General features: G+C 38.0%; 3 protein-coding genes across 5 annotated transcripts in view; 2 read left to right on the top strand and 1 right to left on the bottom strand.

Annotated features, from left to right (window-relative positions):
- Window positions 1-7,270, top strand: part of LOC121387529 (ubiquitin carboxyl-terminal hydrolase 37-like) — a 42,304-nt gene extending 35,034 nt beyond the window's left edge. For all 3 annotated transcript variants that reach the window (XM_041518678.1, XM_041518679.1, XM_041518677.1), the window contains 4 exons: window positions 1,910-2,049; window positions 3,299-3,368; window positions 4,774-4,912; window positions 6,108-7,270. In XM_041518678.1, coding sequence (XP_041374612.1) covers window positions 1,910-2,049; window positions 3,299-3,368; window positions 4,774-4,912; window positions 6,108-6,174 — 416 coding nt within the window. In that variant the 3' untranslated portion in view covers window positions 6,175-7,270. The remainder of the gene's footprint in view (window positions 1-1,909; window positions 2,050-3,298; window positions 3,369-4,773; window positions 4,913-6,107) is intronic.
- A 2,448-nt stretch (window positions 7,271-9,718) lies between these two features.
- LOC121387566 (ras-related protein Rab-13-like) lies at window positions 9,719-18,504 on the bottom strand. The gene is given in 7 exon segments (XM_041518720.1): window positions 9,719-9,961; window positions 11,697-11,767; window positions 13,255-13,431; window positions 13,433-13,452; window positions 13,898-13,970; window positions 17,130-17,195; window positions 18,307-18,504. Coding segments are annotated over 7 exon segments (699 nt in total). The 5' UTR covers window positions 18,376-18,504; the 3' UTR covers window positions 9,719-9,738.
- A 209-nt stretch (window positions 18,505-18,713) lies between these two features.
- LOC121387250 (dnaJ homolog subfamily C member 22-like) lies at window positions 18,714-27,214 on the top strand. Its single transcript, XM_041518274.1, has 3 exons — window positions 18,714-19,511; window positions 24,253-24,734; window positions 26,182-27,214. Exons 1-3 carry the CDS (start codon window positions 18,836-18,838, stop codon window positions 26,404-26,406), a joined length of 1,383 nt encoding a protein of 460 aa, XP_041374208.1. The 5' UTR covers window positions 18,714-18,835; the 3' UTR covers window positions 26,407-27,214.
- The last annotated feature ends 483 nt before the right edge of the window (window positions 27,215-27,697 follow it).

The raw sequence follows: 27,697 nt of genomic DNA, 5'->3' as shown, positions 1-27,697 counted from the left end.
GGCAAGCTGATGGTTACATAATACTTAAAGCGTCATTTCAGGAATTAGTCTCGGAATTCAATAGACAAATGTACCTGATTTTTGCAGGATGATGAAACAGGCATGTATTGCAAAGTTCTGTAATGATATCCTGTAACTGGCAATAAGTAACTATTTTTCAATACAAAATGAACTACGATTGTCAAAATGGCTACAAACAAGTGAAAATAGCTGTTCAACGATGTATCATGTTTTTTCCATGCATTAACGTATGTACTGACATGATGAACGGAGTGTTTTCTTAGTTAATTGGTCTATTCTTTTAGTTGCCTCCACCTGTGATTCCTGATTGGCAGGTGTATATTTGGTAGGTAACCAGACGTGTCAGTTGCCACTATCTTAACCACTAAAATACCCGGACCCATGTCACCATATTGCTTTTAAAAATTAAAATTTTCTCCAACAAATAACCTGTCCCATCTAAAATCACAGAACTGACCAATTATGTAGTCCCAAAGAAAAGAAAAGTATCAACTGGTTACTCACCTTAAACTAGTCTTAGGGGAGAGAGTGATAGCTCTCCTTAACCTTCTGACTACTGCAGGCAAGATATCTAACCCAACATAACGCAAACCGACTCACTGTATACCGCATTCAGTACATGCACTCGTTCATATTTCCCACCGTTAGACTAATTGAGACCAGGCACAATATTTCAGGAGCACCGTTGTTCTCTTCGCGTGTCTGTTATGCATCTTTAAAACCATCTTTAAAACCACTAGAACCTCAAGTGGTGAACATGGTGAACAATTACATTCTAACATTAAAAGTACCATATATAGGTAATGAAAGTGAAAATCAATTTATGTTTTAAAATACATTTGAACCATCAATACAGCACCAATGTAGAACCATAGTTTCAAGTGTTTCAGGATTAGGTAGACCTAACTCGTCAGTTACGAGAACTATAATCACGTAACCAAACAATCGGTTACCTAAGTAAAACTCACGTGAAGTGACTTCTGGGTACCTAAGATTTTGAAATATTGTCCCCATGTGAGACTAATCTTGATAATGGCTGCTTTAGTTTTTTGTTTTTGTGTGAAAGATATTTTCATTTTCAGCAAGACATTTTTCTTTACAAAAGTGCTGGAACGTCGCGGTCATTTTCAGGAATTGATAGCTGATTGTGACAGCTAATTTGATAATGGATTAGACTGTTTTACTAATAACGAAAATTACAGTGTTGGGATATACATTGTAGTTTGCTTCCAAAAAAACATTCTGGTCAGAAAAACAGTTATTGGGAATAATGGACATAAATACTGGACATAAGCCACAAATGCACTTAATACATGACTTTATCTATTTTTGGCCCAATTTTAATAAAAATTAACTGTTCTAAAATATCAAAGTTAGAAAAACACACAAAAATAATACTTACCGATTCACATACAAACATTATTAGTCCCCAACTGGTCCAATCGGAGGGGACTATAGGTTTCATCTCTGTTCTTCTGTCCGTCTGTCCCACATATAGCTTTCCGGATGTTTTTTTTTTTTTAGAATGCCTTAAGATATTGAGCTGAAATTTTGTATATAGCTTTATCATGTACTGTTACAGATAAGTTTTACTTTCATGGCAATTTACCTATTTTTGACGGAGTTATGGCCCTTGAACTTAGGAGATGTGAAGAAAAAATTTATGGACTTTTTTTTTAGAAAGCCTTCTTATATTGAGCCGAGATAAGAAAAATTGTTGTGTATTGCTTTAGCAGTACTCTCATAATGCTTGTTTTAAGTATTTATAAATAAACTATGTGAGTTATAAATTTGTCTCTCCCCCCTCCCCACCCCAACATGTTTTTTGTCAAAAATTACTCCAATAGTCAGAAGGTTGAATATAGAGGTGTAAATAATCTGTTTTCAGTTGATCTGCGGTGTTTTGAAGAAAAGGAAAACATCCTGCCCTCAGTGGAGGAAACCAGTGAGTGTGATGAGTTTGATGTCTTCGGCAACTCATCTCTTGAGGCAGCAGACGACAAATCGAAAGAGGAGGAATCCAATGAAGTAAAAATATTTATTTATTATCCACATAGTTCAAAATATACGAGGAAATATAACCAGTATGATACATGTGTTGTAATGATTTCATGTGTATTACGAAAGACGTAATCCAACTAAGTAAGAATATTTATTTATTATCCACAAAATATACAGGGAAATATCCACATAGTTCAAAATATACAGGGAAATATAACCAGTATGACACACGTGTGTCATAACGATTTCACATCCACAGCAAATGACGTAATCCAACGAAGTAAAAATATTTATATTTTATCCACATGGTTCGAAATATACAGGGAAGTATAACCAGTATGCCAGACGTGTGTTATAGTGATTTTACGTGCACAACGAGTGATGTAATCCAACGAAGCAATAATATTTATTTATTATTCACATAGTTCAAAATATACAGGGAAGTATAACCAGTATGCCAGACGTGTGTGATAGCGATTTCACGTGCACAACGAGTGATGTAATCCAACGAAGCAATAATATTTATTTATTATTCACATAGTTCAAAATATACAGGGAAGTATAACCAGTATGCCAGACGTGTGTTATAGCGATTTCACGTGCACAACGAGTGATATAATCCAACGAAGCAATAATATTTATTTATTATTCACATAGTTCAAAATATACAGGGAAGTATAACCAGTATGCCAGACGTGTGTTATAGCGATTTCACGTGCACAACGAGTGATATAATCCAACGAAGCAATAATATTTATTTATTATTCACATAGTTCAAAATATACAGGGGATGGGACGTAGCCGACTGGAAAAGCGCTCGTTTGATGCACGGTCGGTTTGGGATCAATCCCAGTCAATGGGCCTATTAGGCTATTTCTCGTTCCAGCCAGTGCACCATGACTGGTATATCAAAAGCTGTGGGATGGTGCATATAAAAGATCCCTTGCTGCATTAGGAAAAATGTAGCGGGTTTCCTCCAATGATTACGCCAGTACGTGTCAGAATTACCAAATGTTTGACATACAATAGCTGATGATTCATTAATCCATGTGCTCCAGTAATGTCGTTAAACAAAACAAACTTCTTTTTTTCAAAATATACACGGAAATGTAACTGCACAATGAATGATGCAATTTTAGGAAGTGATGTTATAACATTAAATACTCTTATATTCCATAATATTATTTTTTCTTAGACAGGTGGTGCTTTATAGAGGATCCCCAAACCTTTTTCTCTGCACTAATACTCTAATTCCATATTATTATTTCTTCTTCAGGATGGTTCCATGCCAGTGTCTTATCGACTTGTCAGCGTTGTGAATCATATAGGAAACAGTTCCTTTGCAGGTATGTCGATAACATATGTAAATTCAGAATACACTGTCAATAGTTGATCTGCTCACTAATATTTTTAAAAGTAAAACAGATGGGAATTAAATATAATGATGTTAGTGTTTTGGGTTAAATCAGCCAAGAGCAAGATCTAGAGCTGGGCAGTATACCAGATATACCATGCGCGGTATCGGTATTGTGTATTAAAGCACCAACAGTATATCTGAAATGCAAAATAGCCGAAAAGAAGAGAGAGATGAGGGGCTTGTATATGGAATTTAGTTTTATTTAGTTGAAATTAGTGGATGAAACCGGACTTGGGCATGTATTTAAAGCCGAGTAGAACGAAAACACAACTCAGTATCGGTATTATTATTGTTTCAATACCAAATAACGTAACAAAACCGAGGTAAATCCAAAATACCTATAATGATACCCAACCTGAAATTTCATTACCACCCCCAACTCTAGCAAGATCTAGCTCGGTCAGTAGACCGCTCACCTGAGATGCTTGAGTCTTAGGATCGAACCACTTCAGTGGACTCATTGTGTGATTGGGTTTTGTCTCCAGTGCCCCATAACTGGTATATCAAAGGCCATGGTATGTGCTATCCTACCAGTGGGAAAGTGCATATGAAAGATCCACTGTCGCAATTGAAATGTGGGTTTCCGTTAAGACTTTGTCAGAATTATTACTATGCTCCCCATAACTCTCCTGATACTGATTCAAGAGATTTAGGTCCCCTTAGTAGGTGAATTAAAACCCCCCAATAATACATGTAAAACAGTTTTAAGTATTAAATACCATTGCTCAATATGTTGATATTTCAATTGACTCCCAATAATTTAAGTGTTTTCACAGTGAGGTCGTTTACATCATCATTACTTTAAACATTTTGTTTTACCTGTTGTTGTGTTACTGGTTGTTTACGACATAAATAATTCTGTTAATGATATTTATACCTTAAAAATGTGAACTTTGTTTTACAGGTTATTACATTAGTGATGTTTATGACATGAAGAGGAAAAATTCTTACTTTCTGTAATCATCATGAATAATTTAATTTCTTATTTTCCAGGTCACTATATTAGTGATGTTTATGACATGAAGAAATAAATTCTTGCTATCTGTAATCGTCATCATCAATAATTTAATTTCTTACTTTCCAGGTCACTATATTAGTGATGTTTATGACATGAAGAAGAAATATTCTTACTTTCTGTAATTATCATGAATTATTTATTTTCCAGGTCACTATATTAGTGATGTTTATGACATGAAGAAAAAAATTCTTGCTATCTGTAATCGTCATCAATAATTTAATTTCTTACTTTCCAGGTCACTATATTAGTGATGTTTATGACATGAAGAAGAAATATTCTTACTTTCTGTAATTATCATGAATTATTTATTTTCCAGGTCACTATATTAGTGATGTTTATGACATGAAGAAGCAGAACTGGTTCAGTTACGATGATGCGCGTGTTTCCCGAGTTGACGAGGCCGATATCCGAATCAAACGCCAGAGAACGGGATACATCTTCTTCTACATGTTGAAGTTAGTCTCAGTCTTTCAAGGGGGTGGGACGTAGCCCAGTAGTAAAGCACTCACTTGATGCATGGTCGGTCTGGGATCGATCCCCGTTGGTGGGCCCATTGGGCTATTTCTCATTCTAGCCAGTGCATCACGACTGATATGTCAAAGGACGTGGTATGTGCCATCCTGTCTGTGTGATGGTGCATATAAAAGATCCCTAACTACTAATGGGAAAATGTAGCGGGTTTCCTCTCTTAAGACTATGTCAAAATTACTAAATGTTTGACATCCAATAGCTGATGATTAATAAATCAATGTACTCTAGTGGTGTCGTTAAACAAAACAAACTTTAAGAGTGTTTCAAAAAACTAGGAGTGGGAAATTTGAGACTGCAATTAGCAGAGTTATCGCAAAAAGTTTGTTTCAAAACTGATTTGCAACAGTATTTTTTCATTATTCAGTGGGGTGGGATTTAGCTCAGTCACATGAGGTGATTGTGTCGCCGGTTTGAACCATCTAGGTAGATCCATTCAACTGATTGGTTTTTTTCTCTCATTCCAACTAGTGAACCACAATATAAAAGATTCCTTGCTACATTAGGAATTACCAAATGTTTGACATCCAATAGCTGATGATTAATTAATCAATGTGCTGTAGTGGTGTTGTTAAACAAAAGAAACTTCATTATCTGGTATTTACTTTTTTATAATTTGTATGAAATTGCTGTCCCAGGAGGATCTGATTTTCAAGGGCTGGATTTAGGTTAGTGGTTGAGCATTGACCTGAGATCCAATGTATAAATAAAGTTTGTTTTGTTTAACGACACCACTAGAGCACATTGATTTATTAATCATCGGCTATTGGATGTCCTGAGATGCAATGTTTCATAGGGGTTTTCCCATGTCCCAAGCAGTGCCTCGCGACTTGATATATCAACGGATGTGGTATGCACTCTCGGTCTGTAGGTCATGTGAGAGAACTCATGCTGCTTTTCAGTAGGAGTAGCCAATGTGGCAGGTAACTCTGCTTGAACTGTCCAGTCTCTTAACCAAGTGTGGAAATGACCATGTTAAGACACTCACTCACTCACTCTCACTCTCACTCACTCACTCACTCTCACTCTCACTCTCTCTTCGTCTGTCTCTGTCTCTCTGTGTCTGTGTCTGTGTCTCTCTGTATTTGTTTTATTTCATGTTGGTTTTCGTTTGTTTTCCAGTGATTTGTTTGAGGAACAATTGAGTATTAATGCAGCACAGTCCTTGATCTCCAAACGAGCAAGTTGAGTCAATATCAAGTTGACGCTTCTTCTAAAGGAAAAACATGTACAGTGAATCTTTAATTCTGAACATTTTAGGAAAGACTTAAAGGTGGGATAAACAAGCAACGATTTGTCTTCAGGCAAAATATGTGTATCATGCACCTTTAATTATGGATTTATGAATGAAAAAACCTAAAAGGTGACATTCTGGACTTTTTCATTTCCAAGCAAGGACATTGAATAATACTAAAGATGACATTCTTTTTTCAGTAATAGGGGCGGTACATAGCCCAATGCTAAAATGCTCGCTTGATGCGCGGTCGGTTCGTGATTGATCCCCATCAATGGGCCCATTGGTATGTACTGTCCTGTCTGTGGGATGATGCATACAAAAGATCCCTTGCTACTAATGGAAAAATGTAGCTGGTTTTCTCTGTCAAAATGGGGGGGGGGGGGGGGGGGGGTGGAATGGTAAAAGTGTCTTTTTGGACTTTTATTAACAGAGCAAGGAAGTTGAAAATAATGTGGATGCTTCCGGGAATATATGTACGGTGAATTGTTAATTCTGAACTTTGTAGGAAGTCCTAAAAGGTTTTAGGAAGACGTTTTACCAGCAAGGAAGTCAATGAAAATAAAATTCAGGCTGTCCAACGATCTTACTTTTTCCTACTTTTTGGTTTTTGTCCTATTTTTCCTACCTTTTTGTTTCAAAATGCTGCGAATTTGCTGTTAAAGTGTGCATATTCCTTGTGTTACTATAAAAGTCAACAGTTATGAGAATTTTAGTTGTTTTAGCAGCAAGATATATCTCCGAATTTGTGGAACCATATAATCTCAACATATTAAAATTACACCCTGAAAGCCAACGATTTTTCCAATGATTAACATGATTATAATGTATAATGTGTATGTATCACTTCAGAATCTTTAATACATTATGGAAAACCTAAATTAATCATGTTAATCTGATTTACTGTGCATAAGCATTCCTATGTATGTAAATATGTATATTGATTAATATAGTGTCAGGGTTTCTGTCAGAGGGTAAAATGGGTATGGCGCCATACCCAAATTTTTATTTTTTTAAGTTTTTTAACATTTTGACAAAATTAATGACTCTTATCATTATTGTATGATTTTCTTAAGCCTAACCCTAAATGTAACCCATTTTCTTTGTGGAGGAGGCCCCTGATAGCCCCTGTTGACTGTGGTTGCATTCAATTCCATAGCGCCATACCCAGAAATTTCTTTCTGGCAGAAACACTGAGTGTACAGTAATTTGAAATAACTGTATAACGTGACCGTCACATAAGATTCATATTATTTTGGATAGAACAACAAATACTAATACAAACTGAGCACCACATAATTTTGTTTAGTTTTTTCTCAATAATACCACTTTCTGGATTTAACACGTTAGTTTTTCTATATTTTCTCAATAATACCACTTTCTGGATTTAACACGTTAGTTTTTCTATATTTTCATTCCTACTTTTGTTGGGTCGGGACATAGCCCAGTGGTAAAGCGTTCGCTTGATGCATGGTCGGTCTAGGATCGATCCCCGTCGGTGGACCCATTGGGCTATTTCTCCACAACTAGTGTAACGAAGGCCATGATATGTACTATCCTGTCTGTGGGATGGTGCACATAAAAGATCCCTTGCTGCTCATCGAAAAGAGTAGTCTATGAAGTGGCGACAGCAGGTTTCTTCTCTCAATATCTCTATGGTCCATAACCATATGTCCGACGCCATATAACCGTAAAATAAAATGTGTTGAGTGCGTCGTTAAAACATTTTCTTCCTTCCTACTTTCGTCCTACTTTTTCATAAGGGTGTGCTGGACAGCCTTGAATCCTGAATCAACAGATTATTTTGTTTACATCTAGTGACTCTGGTGTTACTTTTCCAGTTGGATAGTAAAAACTCCTTTATTGAAACATGTATAAAGATGAAACACTAAATTATTTCAACAGGATTGTTAAATACTGTAAATCAGGAAATGTTAGCAAGTATAAAATGTTAACAAATTCAGCGAGGTCATACAAGATGCTAATTTATGATGCTAAATTTAAAGAGACATACAACTGACTGTTCCAAAAAACGTTTGTGCAATTTTGTCTGAAAGCACAATTATGGTTACATACTATTGATTAAACCAAAAGGATAACAAACAACAGTAGTTAGTTAGTGTGCACATTACTGCAATTTTCTACTAAATTCTAGGTGTCTGTAAGCTGCATAACATCAAGATTCGTCAAAAACATTATTTCAGCTGATCCTACAACTTAGTTTTTAATATGATGACCTCGCTTAAAATTCTATGTCGCTTATATGTCACTTATTTGGATTTGGTTCAATTTTAAGATTGCTAATATTTTACGATTTACAGTATGTAGTTAAGATTAAGCATTTGAAAGAGAATGAAGCAATGTCTTAATCACATAATGAAATTAATGTATAAAAAATTATTAAATATATATTCTCACTATTTGTTTTTTAGTTTTATATTAGTAAATATTTGCACGATATACACACTAGATTGGAAAAAGTAGGTCTATGGTAATCTATTTGCATGGTACTAATAATAGATGAAATAGTGGTATGTGCTATCCTATACAAAAATGTCACGCAGTAACAGGATAGGATAAGCACCTGTGGTGGCAGAATATTGTTCATAGTTTTCAAGCAAATGTAAGTTCAGACAAAAATTTTACATTTTAAAAAATAAAATCCAACTCTTGATATTTTCTGTAATCCAACTCACCATTTTAGTAGTCTAGGTTGAATCTTAATTGTAATTATTATCAGTTTTTTTTTTTTTTTTAAAGCAGAAGTTATGGAAAAATATCTGCCTGTTTCTCCCCCACCCATTATATTAATATAACGAGCCCTACCCTAAAGCAAACCCTAATCCCCACCAATATATGGGAGAGGGGTAACATGCATATTTTGTCGAAATTATGGCTTAAAAGTTAATTGGGGCTGTGAGCTGTTTCAGAATATATCATGGGTGGGCAATATAATTTTTATACCAATCACCCATGAATTAAATACATATTTAAACTTAACATGTGGGTGGGGTTGAGGGGCAGACACTCCAGGCATAACAAATATATTTGGTTATCCCCTCTCCCATCTTATGATCAAATCTAAAACGGCCCTAATTTTTTTAAGGACTGATTACAGAAATAATTATCTTTTTTCAAGGTTGGCCCCAGAAACTTCTTTATTTGTAGCAGTCATTTGAATAAGATAGCTCAGTTGGTTAAGTGCTCGATTGAGCTGCTTGCGTCGCAAGATTGAACCACCTCTGTGGATCCATTCAATTGATTGGGTTTTTTTTCTTATTCCAGCCAGTGCACCACAACTGGACAACTGATGTCATATGTGCTTACCTGTCTGTGGGAAAGTGCATATAAAAGATCCCTTGCTGCATTGGTAAAAATGTAGTGGGTTTCCTCTGATGACTACTTGTCAGAATTACCAAATGTTTGACATCCAATAGCCAATGATTAATTAATCAATGTGCTTTAGCAGTGCCGTTAAACAAAAACAAACGGAATTGAATGATACACACAAAATATATTTTAGTGTTTTGCTGATTTTATTCCTCTCATTTCTGCGGACTGAATCTCGATTGCCAGTTTAGCATTCCATTTCGTGTCGCCTGACCCTCGCACCTTGGAATCTCGTCTCTGATTGGTGCAGCTAGATGTCGGCCCGCTTTTTCTTCCAGTTATGATAGACATCAACAAGTCCGAAAACAGTTTATCAACTCCTTCCCCAGTCGCAGCAGAAGCTTCGTAGTACCTGATGGAAATAACAAGAATATTCTTCAAGTTATAGTCTCCCCTCTGTATTATATCATTTACTAATGCAACATACAAACACACAAAATCTCACCTCACTATATTGTAAAACACAATTAGTTTTAATTCATTTACAATTTCACCTTGCCATATAACATCATTTACTACTGCAAAATACAGACGGCTACAGTTTCAATAAACTCGCAATCTCCGAATGAGTTTCGAGAATGTTGTTGGTAGATAATTCTTCCATTACTGGTGTGCACACCAATGTAAAAAGGCTGCATCCACGACGTCGGTACAAATGTAGTAATGTTGTATTATATCATTTACTAAGGCAAAATAAAACGGCTACAGTTTTAATTAACTTGTACATTATTGCTATCAAAGAAAGAAAGAAAAAGAAATGTTTTATTTAATGATGCACTCAACACATTTTATTTACAGTTATATGGTGTCAGACATGGTTAAGGACCACAAAGATTTTGAGAGGAAACCCACTGTCGCCACTACATGGGCTACTCTTTCCAATTAGCAGCAAGGGATCTTTTATTTGCGCTTCCCACAGGCAGGATAGCACAAACCATGGCCTTTGTTGAACCAGTTATGGAACACTGGTCGGTGCAAGTGGTTTACACCTACCCATTGAGCCTTGCGGAGCACTCACTTAGGGTTTGGAGTCGGTATCTGGATTAAAAATCCCATGCCTTGACTGGGATCTGAACCCAGTACCTACCAGCCTGTAGACCAATGGCCTAACCATGATGCCGGTTTATTGCTATCAATGTATATCGTCAAAAGCCTTCATACAACATAAAAAAAATGGAATCAATCCCCGTCGGTGGGTCCTTGGACTATTTCTCACTCCAACCAGTGCACAACAACTGGTATATAAAGGCCATGGAATGTGCTATCCTGTCTGTGGGATGATGCATATAAAAGATCCCTTGCTGCTATTCGAAAAAAGTATCCCATGAAATTTGATGATAATTTGTAAAGAAACGTATTTACACTGAATTGTGTTGTTGTTTTTTAAATGTTATTGAGTTGGTATGGGTTTAAAACTTATTTTTAATATATTTTTATATGAATTTTAACTTTATTCATTATTCATTATAGAGTTATGTCAATTCATTGGTTCCCATGTCACACAAATGGATTATATGTTATTATATACTGAGCATCAAAAGAAATGTTACGGTTGGTTTGTAATTAAAATAGGTTTACGTGATTACAAACACTCAGTTCTGTGAAATTATAACGGTATATTATTAATTAACATTTTATACTCCCAAATTTCAATATGTATTATCCGTTCTGAATGGGGCAAGGTGTAGTCCAATGGTAAAGCACTTGCTTGATGCGTGGTCGGTTTGGGATCGATCCCCATCAGTGTGCCCATTGCACTATTTCTCGCTCCAGCCAGTGCACCATGACTGGTACATCAAAGGCCGTGATATGGGATGGTGCTATAAAAGATCCCTTGCTGCTAATCGAAAAGAGTAACCCATGAAGTGGGTTTCCTCTCTCAATATCTATGTAGTCCTTAACCATATGCCCGACACCATATAACTGTAAATTAAATGTGTTCAGTGCGTCGTTAAATAAAACATTTCCTTCTTCCGTTCTTAAAAAACAAACAATTTTTGTTTACTGTTAAATTTAAAGGCGAAAACTAAAAAAAAAAATTTTTTTTTTTTTTTATGTTCGTGTACATTTGGTAAGAAAAATATTACCTTAGTTTATGCTGTCCTGCACATTTCTTGCCGTCAGCTGTAGATACAACTCGCTTTTGATTTAAGTCTATCTGAAAACCATGGTATACAGAAGGCAATTAATGACACTCCAGAAAAGTTTAAACAAAGGTTATTTAGATATCTAAAGGTGTTAGTTGTGATAACTACAATCTAATTGATCCTACACATACTTTTCGCATAAATAACTTGAGAATGTGAAAAATATAATGTGTGTGCATACCGTGTATATTGTCATATTGAATACAGCTAGATACATGTCTTATCAGATCTTACAAATCAGATAATATCAGATCTTACAAATCAGATGATCTACAAATTTGGCAAGTTGATTGTTGGCGGCTAGATAGGGCCGCCACAGACTGATCAGCTGCACAGACAGTTAACTTATCGAAAAAAAAAATTCACCTTACAAACTGAAAGCAAAAACTACTTAGTGTAAATAAATTATAACTTCTTTAAAATACTGATCAAAGATTGTTTAACAGCACTACTAGAGCACATTGATTTATTAATCATCGGCTATTGGATGTCAAACATTTGGTAATTCTGAAACAGTGTTGGAAAAAACCTGCTATTTGTTCCATTAGCAGCAAGGGATCTTTTATACACACCCAAGTACCCAATGAAATATTTATTTTAGTAAAACCACAAATATTTAAGCCCACAAAATTAAAGAATTGCCCCCTGCTTCAGAGATTAGAAGGTGGCCTTTTTAAACAGGTGGTTGCTTAAGTAAGTTTGACTATCTTGGTTCTTTTTGGTTTTTAAAAAAATTCAGTTGGGGAGCCCTGATCCATCATCTGACAACTTTGTCATGCTACAACAAGGGGAACATAGCACTATTTTGTTTTATTCTAGGCTCAGACTACCAACTGCCAACAGAAAGTTGGCCAACTCGTCGGTTACGGTGTCATTTCCTCAATTCGCCAACTTACGATGGGAGCCCTCAGATTAACAACTAATGAATCATATGACGAAACTCAAGTTGTAAGAGCACTCAAACTAGCAACTACCGGCCTCGGTGGCGGCGTGGTTAGGCCATCGGTCTACAGGCTGGTAGGTACTGGGTTCGGATCCCAGTCGAGGCATGGGATTTTTAATCCAGATATCGACTCCAGACCCTGAGTGAGTGCTCCGCAAGGCTCAATGGGTAGGTGTAAACCACTTGCACCGACCAGTGATCCATAACTGGTTCAACAAAGGCCATGGTTTGTGCTATCCTGCCTGTGGGAAGCACAAATAAAAGATCCCTTGCTGCTAATCGGAAAGAGTAGCCCATGTAGTGGCGACAGCGGGTTTCCTCTCAAACTCTGTGTGGTCCTTAACCATATGTCTGATGTCATATAACCGTAAATAAAATGTGTTGAGTGCGTCGTTAAATAAAACATTTCTTTTCTTCTTTTTTTCAAACTAGCAACTGGACAGTCGTAGAAGTCGTGAAAGCAGATCATTAGACAACTTTCTGCCGGCAGTTGGTAGTCTAACACTAGCATTATATAAATGAATTTGTCCACATCTTGTATATTGGTTTGACTACCTTGTTAGCGACAAGAAAGATTTCGGGATTTCCCTTCGAGTACTTTGAAGCTTCCCTCAGCCAGGAGTCGATGCTTTCAAAGGAGGCTTGACACGTGACGTCGTAAACGAGAAATATGGCGTCTGACCCCGTGTACAGCTCATTTCTCACGTCGATGTACTCTGGACTACCAGACAAAGTCCCACAAATGAACTCTCACTAAAATAAATAAATAAATATTTTTTTATAAAAAATAAATTTAGAAATAATTAATAAAAATAAGTTAATAAAAATAAATTTAAAATAAATTAAAAATAATTGTATAATAAAAAATTGTTTATAACAAATTAATAAAAATTTAAACAAAATTATAATAAATATATTTGTAATAAATGAACTCGGTGAAATAAATCAAATCAAATTAACCAAATAAAAATAAATATGAAACAAATTAATTCTTACTGAAACTAAGAGAAATAAAAACCCTACAAATGAATGGAATTCTCACTCAAAATAACATTTGAAACCAAAACAAGAACTACGCAAACCAATTTAAGTGCGAGTAACCAGGCAGTTATCTGACCCCCTCCCCTAAGCTGCATTGTTAAATAAAACATTTCCTTCCTCTCCCCTAAGATTTAATGACTGAGCATCATCAACATACCGTCGCTTCCACCAATGTTCTGAATCTTGAAGCCATAATCCACTCCTACAGTTGGCTGATACCCAGTAGTATACTGAAATTAGATACTAAAGACTAAAGTCCCAAACCAAAATTAGCTGGGACATAGCCCACGGTAAAATGCTTGCTTTATGCAGGGTCAGTCTAGGATCGATCCCTGCCAGTGGGCCCGCTGGGCTATTTCTCGTTCCAGCTGGTATATCAAAGGCTGTGGTATGTGCTATTCTGTCTGAGATATTGCATATAAAAGATTCCTTGCTACTAATGGAAAAATATAGTGGGTTTCCTCTCTAAGACTCGAATTACTAAATGTTTGACATCCAGTAGCCGATGATTAATAAATCAATGTGCTCTAGTGGTATCGTTAAACACATTATATACTAAAGACTAGAAGTCCTAATCAAAATTATAGCCCACTATGTTTTTGCTTATTACATATGATTCATAAAAATTCCTGACATGGAACACTGTAGTAGCCTTATGATGACATTACTATATTCTAATTGTAAGCATAATAAAGTTTAAAAAACTGCCTTTCATAGATGGAAAAATTAGAAAGTGAATCACATTAGGAAGTTTGAAACGGACAATGCAATTGATTGTCACTGACTGCATTGTTTCACCTGGCAGTCATGATCACACCTGTGGTGTAACAATTTAATGGGTGGTATAATTTATTCCATGTAAATTGCTCGTGTGGATATTAAATTGCCAATATGGTAATTTTTCCTTCTATAAAAGACAACATTTTGATATTTAATATACCTGTTATTTGAAAACTATACTAACAGGTCATTATAAATTATAATAAATGTTAATAGTTTTTAGTTTTTCATACCACAGATTTTTACAAATTGTATGTCATAAGCAAAAACAAGGGAGTATAATTTTGATTAGTAATTGAAACAGAGCTTTAACCAGATTTGAACAAACCATTACATTAAGCTCTGTAGTGTTAAAATAACCGCTGTTGACCTTAAATTGTATATCAATAATTCAAACATTAGCTCTGTAATGTTTAGATAATCAGTGTTGAATTGAAATTATATACTAATAATTCAAACATAAGCTCTGTAATGTTACATAACCAGTGGTAAACTGAAATTATATATACTCCGACAAAATCGTTTAGCAGTTTGGTAAATATGCTTAGATAAAAGAAAACTTGTGAATTAAAAGAGAAATTGGACATTGCATTTAATGGATGCATCATTTGTCAGTATATATAACAGGAAAATAAGTTTCTTTTGTTTAACGACACCACTGGAGCATTGATTAATTAATCATTGGCTATTGGATGTCAAACATTTGGTAATTCTGACACGTAATCATCAGAGGAAACCTATTACGTTTTTCCCAATGCTGCAAGGGATCTTTTACATGCATTAGGCCTATCCCACAGACAGGATAGCATATACCACGGCTTTGATATATACCATTCGTGGTGCACTGGCTGGAGCGAAAATAACGGGAGATTTTCAATACAAGATGAAATGTGTAACTCACTTCACAGAATGTAGGTTGGGGGTTAAAGGACAACGCATTGGTACCAAATTGCTAAACTTTTTGTCTAAGTATAATAGTACCAGTGCACCCAGTGCTGGTTAGCGATGATAGACTCCTCACCTTTAACATCCCTTGCTACTAATGGAAAAATGTAGCGAGTTTCCTCTCTAACACTATATGTCAGAATTATCAAATGTTTGACATTCATAGCCAGTGATTAATAAACCAACGTACTGTAGTGGTGTCGTTAAACAAAACAGACTTTTTAACTTTAACCCTACATGACATGAATGCCTAGTTCTAAAAATAATAAAATAAATATACATGCACACACACACACACACACACGCACAATATATAGATATTCGTACATCAATACATACATGCTCAGAATGTATTGTGTCAAGTCTGCAAGTTGTGTATGATTTGGTGCCATAGGTTCGAGTCCCAGCAATGGCATGGGACAATTTGTGAAGGCAGAAAGGATTTAATTATCCCCTGCGCCAGTGCATTAATATCTATGTATGTAATAGTCAACCTCAACATACATACAATATATAGATATTCATACATCAATACATACATACATACATATACACACACACAAGTAACCAAAATAACCCCACTTACAAGTGCAAGTCATCAGACTAGTTAAATTTGTCATCGCATAAGACTTACTGGCCTCGTTGGTGTCGTGGTTAGGCCATCGGTCTACAGGCTGCTAGGTACTGGGTTCGGATCCCAGTCGAGGCATGGGATTTTTAATCCAGATACCGACTCCAAACCCTGAGTGAGTGCTCCGCAAGGCTCAATGCGTAGGTGTAAACCACTTGCACCGACCAGTGATCTATAACTGGTTCAACAAAGGCCATGGTTTGTGCTATCCTGCCTGTGAGAAGCGCAAATAAAAGATCCCTTGCTGTTAATCGGAAAGAGTAGCCCATGAAGTGGCGACAGTGGGTTTCCTCTCAAAATATGTGTGGTCCTTAACCATATGTCTGATGCCATATAACCATAAATAAAATGTGTTGAGTGCGTCGTTAAATAAAACATTTCTTTTTCTTTTTTCTCATAAGACTTTTACTGACAATTATCATCATCATCATCAACCATATGCATTATTGAGTGCATCGTTAAATAAAACATTTCTTTGTTCTTCTTTTTTCTCATAAGACTTTTAATGACAATTATCATCATCATCATCAACCATATGCATTGTTGAGTGCATCGTCAAATAAAACATTTCTTTGTTCTTCTTTTTTCTCATAAGACTTTTACTGACAACCATATGCATGTACATGTACTTGCTTTGTGAGGGCAGAACGTAGCCCAGTGGTAAAGCGCTCACTTGATGCGCCATCGGTCTGACATCGATCCCTGTCGGTGGACCCATTTGGTTATATCTCACTCCACCACTGGTATATCAAAGGTCGTGGTATGTGTTATCCTGTCTGTGGGATGGTGCATATAAAAGATCCCTTGCTACTAATGGAAAAATGTAGTGGGTTTCCCCTCTAAGACATCCAATAGCCGATGATTAATAAATCAGTGTGATCTAGTGGTGTTATTAAAAAAAGAAAAGTACTTGCTTTGCTTTTACAGAAGAGTTTTATAAATTTTATGGCAAGCCATCATCATCATCATCATCATCATCATCCAGATTGTTTGTTTTTGCACTTGATACATATATGTCCTGGTATGTACTTACCTTGCTTTCGCAGAAATGTTTTATAAGGCAAGTCTTTCCACTAGAGGCATTCCCAATTCCTAGAACCTGTTAAACAGAAATGTGTGAGACAGTCAGTTAGTTTTAGATAGAGGTAGCTCGCTCGAATGTCCTCTTCCATATGTTCATTTATAGATATTTTCCTGTTTATTAGTGGTTACGGTTCATACACGCTGCCCAGGGCCCTGTTCCGCGAAGCGATCTTACGATCACCATCAGTGCTTGTTGTAGTTATGCACTTAAGATGATCTTAGGGCTAAGATCGCTTCGTGAAATAATAAACTGAAGGTCTGTCTGGAACCAGATTTAAGAAACTGTATGTTTGATGCACTACTTGATGAAACGACTCTACGTTTAAATGAAAAGTTAAAAATGAATAAACTGTCCAGCCATGTCATTTCAACACATGATCGAGCACAAAAAAAAAACAAAAAAGAAAGAAAAGAAAAAAGACGTGAACCAAACTATTGAAGTAAGTATCATAGTATGCATCCATGGATTTTGCATTAGCGGGGAACCCCCACACGGTCTATACGAGTCGACATGTTATAATATGGGACAGGCAAACACAAAATGTATTTGGGGGGGGGGGGGGGTGAGGTTTGATTGGAGGAAGTGAATTCACCCTCTCGCTACGCCAGTGGTTGGTGACAGAGCAGTCAGTTTAGCCCTAAATTTGCCACGGTCCTCTCCATTGAGCCATTGAAACTCTCATCTGAGCCGGTACCGGGATGCGAACCCAGAGCTTGTTGGTGATGTTACTCATCGCCTTTAAAAATTGAGGAGCGGGACCCTTGAGCTTAGTGGCCCTTAAATCCGTGACCGGGTACAATCCTGACATATTTGCAGGCCTATGAGATGAAGGAGTAGGTGGGTGCAGACGCGGGTCCAGGGGGTCTGGACACCCCCCTGCTCGTGACCAATAAGCAGGATTTTGATAACGGGAATATACTTCAAATCCATCTAAAGCTATCTTCAAATATGAAAATTTCCTATCGAGGGGGGGGGGGGGCCCTTCAAAGGCTCAAGACTGGACCACCCCCTGCTAAAATTCCTGGATCCGCCCCTGGAGTGGGGGTTTTTAAAATGTATTTTCTGGGATAATTAATTTAAAATAAACCTCAGCATTAGCGCTGTGTTAAAAAGTTCACACCCTAACCTTAATCCACGTCAACCCATTTACTGCCTGTTGAACGTCTTTCGTCAGATGTCCGGGTTTTCTGTCCATCACACTGTCACGTCAGATCCATGTCTTCATGTACCCGCGTATTGTGATGGCTCAGTCAGCCGCGAGCATGTGTTATCAGTTGTTATGACAACTGTCAACAAAGCACTGCATTTTGGGATAGCCAGGGAATCGAGTTAGCCATTAAATAAAACAATAAATTAAGAATCAATGAAGCGTTGTTGTATTGTTACGGTGGGTTTTTTTTTTTCGTGTAAGGGCACATTATTTACTTTGGTAAATAAATAATTAAATAAATGCACAATTTGATTCATATTGCATGGTGTATGGAAACCGTAACGAAAACGATATGGAAAACACCACGTCAGATTAATCTATTTTTAGACCAGGTTTTCCTCGCGCGATCTACCACCGACTTGAAATAAACACTTGTTCCGAGTGTTCTGTCGTCTGCTGTGCGCGGTCTGTCTTCTCGAACTTTTCTTTCAGAAACGTCGCCATAATGGCCAACCAAACTGTGACTTACGTTCTCTGGTTTTTCTTAGGGTGGCTTGGAGTTCATCATTTTTATTTGAAACGAGACAGGCATGCATTCGTATGGTGGGCCACCTTGGGTGGACTTTTCGGTCTCGGATGGATAAGGGACATCTGGCGGATACCCGACTATGTCCAAGAATGCAACGAGGACGAAGAATTTTATAAAAAGAAAAAGGAACGAGGTCAGGTTATTAATGGCAATGCCGAGACTCGTAGTAGGCCTAACCAAAACCAAATTTCGGGAGATGGAATCGTAACCCGTTCAACAACAGAGAGTCGGACTCGAAACAGGACGGTAGCAGATGCACAAAAAAATGTCCCGGAAGGGGATGCTGTACATCTGGAGGAGAAAAAACAGAAAACTGTTCCACATGTTCCAACAACAGAGAATCGGACTCAAAAGAGGACGGTAGCAGGTGCACAAAAAAATGGCCCGGAAAGGGATGCTGTACATCTGGAGGAGAAAAAACAGAAAACTGTTCCACATGTTCCAAACTGCAGCACGGTTCGCTTTTCAGGGCAGTTGGTTATGGGGAGTATTTTTTCCTACCTGTTTCGTCTGTCGATTCCGGAGGAGTATGCCCAGCTTGACGGAATAAAGTGGGTCGTGTTTTTCCTGCCACCAATAGGAGCTGCTGTGGGTTAGTATAGGCTTACAACCTTTTAACAGTGAAACCTGTCTTTAACGGACATTAAGGAAATTCCTTTAGTAACGAGTGCCCGTTAAATACAGGTTACGGCGCCGCGCATTGACATTGCTGAAAAGAGGTGGGGCCGTATGTTTGTGATTTTTGGTTGAAGCTGGAAGCAGGTTGGTGTCCATAAAGCCATAATAGCACTGCATACGTGTGCGTAGTCCCCAACTTGGTGGTTGTTATAGCCAGGTCCCCCACTGCAAATTTCACTGAAATTCGGGTAGCAAGTTAGCGGAATGTGGAGTAAACTACTTAATCATATGTTGCTGCTTTTCGGTAAGATTAGGCCTGGGAGTGGGTAGCGGAAGGCGTTCCCCGCCCACTCCCAAACCCCTCTCTCCCTTTGTATATCTTCCCCTCTCTCCCCCAACCCCCTCTTATTAAACAAATAACCATATATTAAAATGTGCTGAGGTGTCATTAAACAAATATTCCTTTGTTTTGGAGTAAAGGAAATTAGTGTTTGATTAACGACACCACTAGAGCACATTGATTTATTAATTATCGTCTATTGGATGCCAAAAAACATTTGGTAATTTTAACATAGTCTTAGAGCGGAAACCCACTACATTTTTCCATTAGTAGCAAGGTTTTTTATATGCACCATCTCACAGACAAGATAGTATATAGGCCTACCATGGCCTTTGATATACCAATCATGGTTTACGTTGTGTTTAAAACCTAAAACCGCACCCGTCCGCCTAAAGTAGGCCCTGCATGCAGCTATCATAGATATTAAAAGATAAGGTGCATGACTTCTGTGTGATATTTAACATCTGGCGTTTCCTTCATGACGATTAACCATATCAATATTACGAGAACGTGTACTAATGTTCTGATACGTGGCTTAGTCGTGTGGTGTGGGGAAAACCTAGCTGCGGTCACCGCAACTGGGAAAATCCAGTCCGGCGGATATTATTGTATAACCATATATATATATATTTGACTCACGAATGGGTGGAGCATAATGAACAGAACAGAATTTATTTACACTCTGGCCGTTCAGCAACGGCATAGGAGGGCTACATAATATAAAGCTTGAAATGCATTGCTGTCTCGCTACATATATCTTAATATAAAATATTTCAGACTTTAAAAAACAAACTTTATACAATAGTACAATAAAACAATAAAAAAAAAAAAAAAAAAGAGGAGAGAGAGAGAGAGAGAGAAGAAGAAGAAGAAGAAGAAAGAAAATTAAAAGAAGAAACATTTGAGCCTACCTACTAGTAGTACCTACCCAAATTTCTCTGATTTATATAATCGGAACTACACATTTCTGTTTGGTCCAATCATTCAGATTTCCACGTTCAAAAATATTAGGCGAACGATAAGTCACTCGCCTCTTAAACTCCAGGTGAGCAATTAGCGTTCCATAGGAACGGATTTTAGTAAAGCATACACATATTACACATTTTCATTTCATTTTAACTGATGTTCGTGCTTATATCCAAGTAATATCCAAGGACGCTGTCCTGGGCACACACTTAAGCTATCTGTCCAGGACAGTGTTAGTTAACCAGCAGTTAGTGGTTAGTGAGAGAAAGAGGGTGTAGTGGTCCTACACCTATCCATTGAGTCGTTAAAACTCGCTCTGGGTGGGAGCCGGTACTGGGCTGCGAACTCAGTACCTAGCAACATTATGTCCAATGGATTAACTACGACACCACCGAGGCCGGTAGGCGAACGATAAATCACTCTTCTCATGTACTCCAGGCGATTGATTAGGAACGGATTTCAGTAAACATGCACATATTACCCGAATTATGACGTAACGTAGGTTACAGGGTTTGTAACGTTCCTTAGGGACGTTTGCAATACTCGGAGAATATAAATATAAATGATTTCAGCGTATAGTAGTACTGGTGTAATAAGTCAAAAAAATCTTTGAGCATAATTTTAGCTGTTTCCACCAAAAGATGTTCCCACCAAAATTAATATAGTAAAGTATGCCAAACTGTATGTATTAGTTGCGTTGTATAATAATGCAGTATACATGCGCCTGTGCCCGGATTTTAGTACTCTGACTGTAATAGAGCTAGCACGGACATTTGGTCTTAACTGGCGTATTTCGTCCAATGTTTATAGGGGTTCGAGTCTGCTCCCCCAGAAAATATATTTAAAAAAAAGAGAAAATTTGCGGGCTAGGGATGCGCCTGTGTGAACCCCGAAACTCACCACTGGGACACAGTTTGGTATAGGGATTCGAGGCTTATTTTTTTTTTTTTAAAGCAAATCAATTTGCTTTAGGGAGGGGTATTTCGACAAAACTTACCCCTTAACTTACACACGCCTGGTATAGGGAATTGGGAACTCTTTTAAAGTAACAACATGTCCAAATGGTTCAGGCACGCCTTACCCCGGTATTTTCAAGGAAACCACCAAGTTAACTGACCTCGCCACTGCGTGGCCGTGCATTTAACATTTCCGGGGTGAGATCGAGGACCATGCTATATTAAATGAATACAATGCGGAGCAGGAGCGTGTATTTGGCTTTCTTAAGGGGTGGGGGAAACACTTGGGCGGCAATTAATACTTTAGCATGCCAGTAAGTGAATACTAGTTTACCGTTTTAATATTCTGGAGATTGGGATTAAACGGCGAAGACGCTTAATTGTCCCGAAAGCAAGTAATTATTCTTAAACCTTTTCATCTCGCGAAGACAACATTAAGCGTTTAGCAATGTGTCACTACTGCACTGTGTTCTAGTTTACCGTTTTAGTCATGAGTGGGATTAAAACGGACGAAGACACTTAACGTGTTGTAACCAAATAGCAAGTAGGCCTATTACCGTAAACCTTCAACTATACGAAGACAAAAGCGTTTAGCAATGTGTCACTACTGCATTGTATTTCAAACGTAAGCTCCTTTCAATCGTGACAAAGTTTCATATTTTATTTTATTTTGGAAATCTTCTGTTACTTAAACTGACAAATGATGCATCAATAAAATGTAGTGTTTGATTTCATAATGAAAGTTATGAGGTTTTTTTATTATTTATTTAAGTATTTTTTATTACATGACTAAACTTGTTTTGTCTTAGTATATACATATACGCGAAACGATCAAATAATATATATTGAAACAGTATGCATAGTAGCAGGTCTTTTTGTTCACACTAATTAATTATAAAACATTGTTTATCTTTTTTCTCTCTTTGTTTTTGTCACGTTAGTTAGAAACTGTATACCATTATTTTAATGTTAACCACTGCATTATCACGGCGCAATAAATATATGTTTTACGGTATGCCGTTTCACTTTCATATGAAAGTAATGTCTGTGTAAAGTGCCGACTCGGTTTCTTTTACCCAGACCTCTGAAAATTACGAGAACGACAGTTTCGTTCGCGTATTCATCAAGCAAATAATAATTTAATTTTGCGTTACCCATTTTTGATCGTGCATAGGCATACGGGCTCCCATTTGTGTAGGGGGTAGGCTGGGTTTTGCCCGAATTAAATGAAAATTTGAAGGTAGAATGATAGAAATACATGGTAAAAAGATCTCAGTTTAGCACATTTATTCCCGCATATCTGTATCATATCTGCCCGACCTTGAGGTTTTGCTCCAGCACTGGAGGGGGTGGGGGTGGGGGGGGGGGGGGGCAGTTGTCCACCCGTACCCCCTGCCTCGTACGCTTATGTGCATGAGGGGGTCGTGCCTGTGGTCGGGGGGGGGGGGGTAGGAGGGGGGCGTAGCCCAGTGGTAAAGCGCCCGCCAGATGCGCTGTTGATGTAGGATCCATCCTCGTCAGTGGGCCCGTTAGGTCATTTCTCGTTCCAGCAAGTGCACCACGACTGGTATATTCAAAGGCCGTGGTATGTGCTATCCTGTCTGTGGGATAGTGAATATAAAAGATATAAAAGATAATAGTGAAACAATATAGCGGGTTTCCTGTCTATCGGTTTTCGATAATGCTTTTAAAATGACGTTTTCTTACCACCTGGTGCAATTCTTGATCGAACAGAGATAACATGTGACTATGCACTTACCTTTTTATACATTTTATTTCTAAATTGAACAAGGTAAACATTAATGTCGTTAAATTGATAGCCTGACATGACTGAGCATGCGCACCAGCCATTTCTTCTTAGTCGTACGGTTTTCGATTAAACGAGGATATATGTCAAAATGACCAAATGTTTGACATCGAATAGCCGGTGATTAATAAATCAATGTGCTTTAGTGTTGTTGTTAAACAAAACAAACTGAAACTTTAGACTGTGGTCAGCGACGTTTATAGGAGTTGTGATGCACCACCGGAAATTATAATTTAAAAACAAATAAAATTAGCTTTGAGCAAGGGAGATTCTGACCCTCGACCCCCTCCCCCCACCCCTGCCTACATAGTCATTCTAGCTTTTTGTAATAGTGCACGTCTGTACCATCGTTCATGTCAACTAAAATGTCTTTCACTTTTTGTAATAGTGCTTTTCTACCATCGTTCCAACTAAAATGTCTTTCACTTTTTGTAATAGTGCACCTGTACCCCATGCCTACATAGTCACTTTTTGTAATAGTGCACGTCCATTCTAGCTTTTTGTAATAGTGCACGTCTGTACCATCGTTCATGTCAACTAAAATGTCTTTCACTTTTTGTAATAGTGCACGTCTGTACCATCGTTCATGTCAACTAAAATGTCTTTCACTTTTTTTTTTAAATTTCATCCTAAAATGTCACTTTTTGTTTGCTGTTCATCGGTACAAATCTTGTTTGTAAATACGTTGGACGCCACAAATGTTCATGGACGTGGCCTCTGATAGGTTCATTTTCCGCGTTGCCATGGTTATTCTACAGCAATGACAGCATTGCCTCCAGCCCACTACTGGCTGTCCTCTTTACAAACTGGTGGGGGAAGAAGGGCAGATCGGAGCCGCCGCCACGCAAGGGACTCTGCAAACGACTGACAGTTTTATCTTGCTGCGGCATAATCTACCTTCTGCTCCTGACCTCCACGATCTATTTTAACGCGACGGTGACGGTTAAGGACGGAGAGACCGTCCCACTGCGAGAAGCTATACAGAATTTCTTCAAGTCGCCAGTCTGGTCGGACACCAAAGAACAATTCCATCGTCTGTACAATTATTACCAAGCTAATGGCTGGCACAAGATCTGGGAAGAAATCATGTCGGCGTTAGATCCAGCCGGAGAGGCTAATGCTTACAAGGTAGAGACAAGTTTGTTTTGTTTAACGACACCACTAGAGCACATTGATTTATTAATCATCGGCTGTTGGGTGTCAAACATTTGGTAATTTTGACATATAGTCTCAGAGAGGAAATGTTTGCACATTGATTTATTAATCATACTGGAACGACAAATAGCCCAATGGGCCGACTGATGGGGATCGATACTAAACCGACAGCGCATCAGGTGAACGCTGTAACACAGGGCTAAGTGTCTTAGTGAGGAAACGCGCTATGTTTTTCCATTAGTAGTAAGGGATCTTTTATATGCACCATCCGACAAACATGATAACACATACCACGGCCTGTGATATACCAGTAGTGGTGCACTGGCTGGAATGAGAAAAGACACAATAGGCATCAGGCGAGCGCTTTACCACTGGGCTATGTCCCGACCCTGCTTAGAAGGTAAGAGTTGATCTCATTGGATGGGGCGGGACGTATTTAGCCCTGTGGTAATGCGTTCGTCTGATGCGCTGTCGGTTTACTATCGACCGCCAGCGGTGGGCCCATTGGGCTATTTCTCGTTCCAGCCAGTGTTCCACAGCTGGTGTAACAAAGGCTGTCCTATGTACTAACTTGTCTGTGGGATGGTGCATATAAAATATCCCTTGTTGCTAATTTAAAAGAGTAGCCCATGATGTGGCGGACCACACAATTATTGAGAGAGGATACCTGTCCGTGGGATGGTACATACAAAAGATCCCTTGCTGCTATGGAATTGAATATTTACAATGTGTGTACTGCATGCACCCGCTGTCCCCCAGAAAGAAAATGGGTTAGGTTTAGGGTTAGGGTTAAGGAAATCCTACAGTAATGATAAGAGTCATTAATTTTGTGAAAAGGTTAATTTAAAAAAATAAATAAATCTGCAAACAAATTTGTGTTTTGGCGCCATACCCATTTTACCCTCTGGCAGAAATCCTGGAAACCGCACTCCTTGTGTCTAGGGGCAAGACGTAGTCCAGTGACAATGCGCTCGCTTAATGCGCGGTCGGTTTGTGATCGATCTCCGTCAGTGGACCCATTGGGATATTTCTAGCTCTAGCCAGTGCACCACGACTGGTACATCAAAAGCCGTGGTATGTGCTGTCCTGTCTATGGGATGATGCATATTAAAGATCCCTTGCTGCTAATTGAAAAGAGTAGCCCATGAAGTGGCGACATCGGGTTTCCTCCCTCAATATCTGTGTGGTCCTTAACCTTATGTCCGACGCCATATAACCGTAAATAAAATGTGCTGAGTGCGTCGTTAAATACAACATTTCCTTCCTTCCTTGTGTTACTTCTTACATACTTCGTCTCAATACCATGTGTCGTAATAACATTATGTTAATCGACAAACAGCAATTGTTTTGTCTTCTGGTGGGTTCAGTGGTTTTAAAAAACGGCCATAAAGCACATATTCCTTTCTTTGCTTGGTTACAGGTTCTCGAGTTGGATCACAGCGCCACACAAGAGGAGATAACAAAACGTTACCGCGAACTGTCACGCAAGTGGCACCCTGACCGACACAAAGACCTGGAAGCGAAAGCAGAAGCACAGAAGAAATTCATAGAAATCCAGGAAGCCTACGACATTCTTTCTCAAATCCGTGCAAAACGAACAAAGCGCAACAAACAATCCACAAGGAATGAAAGGACAGAGTTTTAGACGTGTGTGTCGGTCTGTGTCAGGGTAGATCCAGCATGTTTTTGGGAGGGGGTGGATGTTTAAGACAAAACAGTTGGTCATCAATTTTCGTAAATTCATCTTAATTTAATAAATTAATAACAGTCCACACAGAATGAAATGACGGTTATAAACTTACGTATATCAGTTTTAATCAGGGACGGAGTCGACGTTTCCAGGGATGGTGTCCGTCTCAATAGACCCCTCCAAATCCACCGTAGGGTGGTATTAGGGTTTTAATTGAGATGTGTGCACACCGGTACTGTAATATTACATTCCAGAATTCGTAAACTATTTTTATGTTCCAAAATTATACCTAAATGATTTTTTTTCTTATTACATAATCATATTGTTAATACAAATTCATGGAATAAAAACATAAAAACCGAAGAAGCATTAGGCGCAAGTTCCATTTTCGCTTTCTGAGCAAATAGGTTGATGGGTTCCATGTATGCATCTCTGTACGCTTGTGCGTATGCGTATTCGATCACTCTATACAAATACGGATTACGTATATACGTATTCGACCACTCTACGCAAATCCGGATTACGTGTACGTATTCGCATACGTATTAGAGACAAATGAAATTTGCGCCGTACGAGGACATGTTAATATATATTATATTATACCAACAGTCAAAACGTCTATACACGCCTGATGGGCGGCCGATCTAGGATCGATCTCCATCGGTGGGCCCATTGGGCCGTTTCTCTTTCCAGCTTGGTATATCAAAGGCCGTGGTATGTACTCACCTGCCTGTAAGAAGGCCGTGGTATGTACTCATCTGCCTGTAAGATGGTGCATATAAAAGGTCCCTTGCTACTAATGAAAAAAAAGGTAGATGGTTTTTTTCTCTAAGACTGTCAGAATTACCAAATGTTTGACATCCAGTAGCCGATGAGTTAAAAAAAAAATGCTCTAGTGGTGTCGTTAAACAAAACAAACTTTATTATAAATTTACAATAAATAGATCCAGACAAATATACAGAATTTGCACCTACGGCATCTATTGACATGACAATTTTCACATTATCTTGACCTTTAGTAAACCTGGACATTCATGAAAACGAATGCCCAATTAAGCAGAGTTAAAATTTGATCATCAGTTATGTGAAACACGTGACTCGAAGGCAATGAAATATTTGTAAAATTTGGTATTCAACAGTAGAACTATATTACATTCGGGCGGGGTCTCTCTCAGTCGGTAGAGCGCTCGTCTGAGGCGCTTGGGACTTCGGATCAAACCACTTCAGTGGACACGTTATCTGAATG

Source organism: Gigantopelta aegis, chromosome 13 (genome assembly GCF_016097555.1).
Source record: "Gigantopelta aegis isolate Gae_Host chromosome 13, Gae_host_genome, whole genome shotgun sequence".
NCBI classification, from domain to species: domain Eukaryota; kingdom Metazoa; phylum Mollusca; class Gastropoda; order Neomphalida; family Peltospiridae; genus Gigantopelta; species Gigantopelta aegis.
This window is presented reverse-complemented; position numbering and strand designations above follow the sequence as displayed.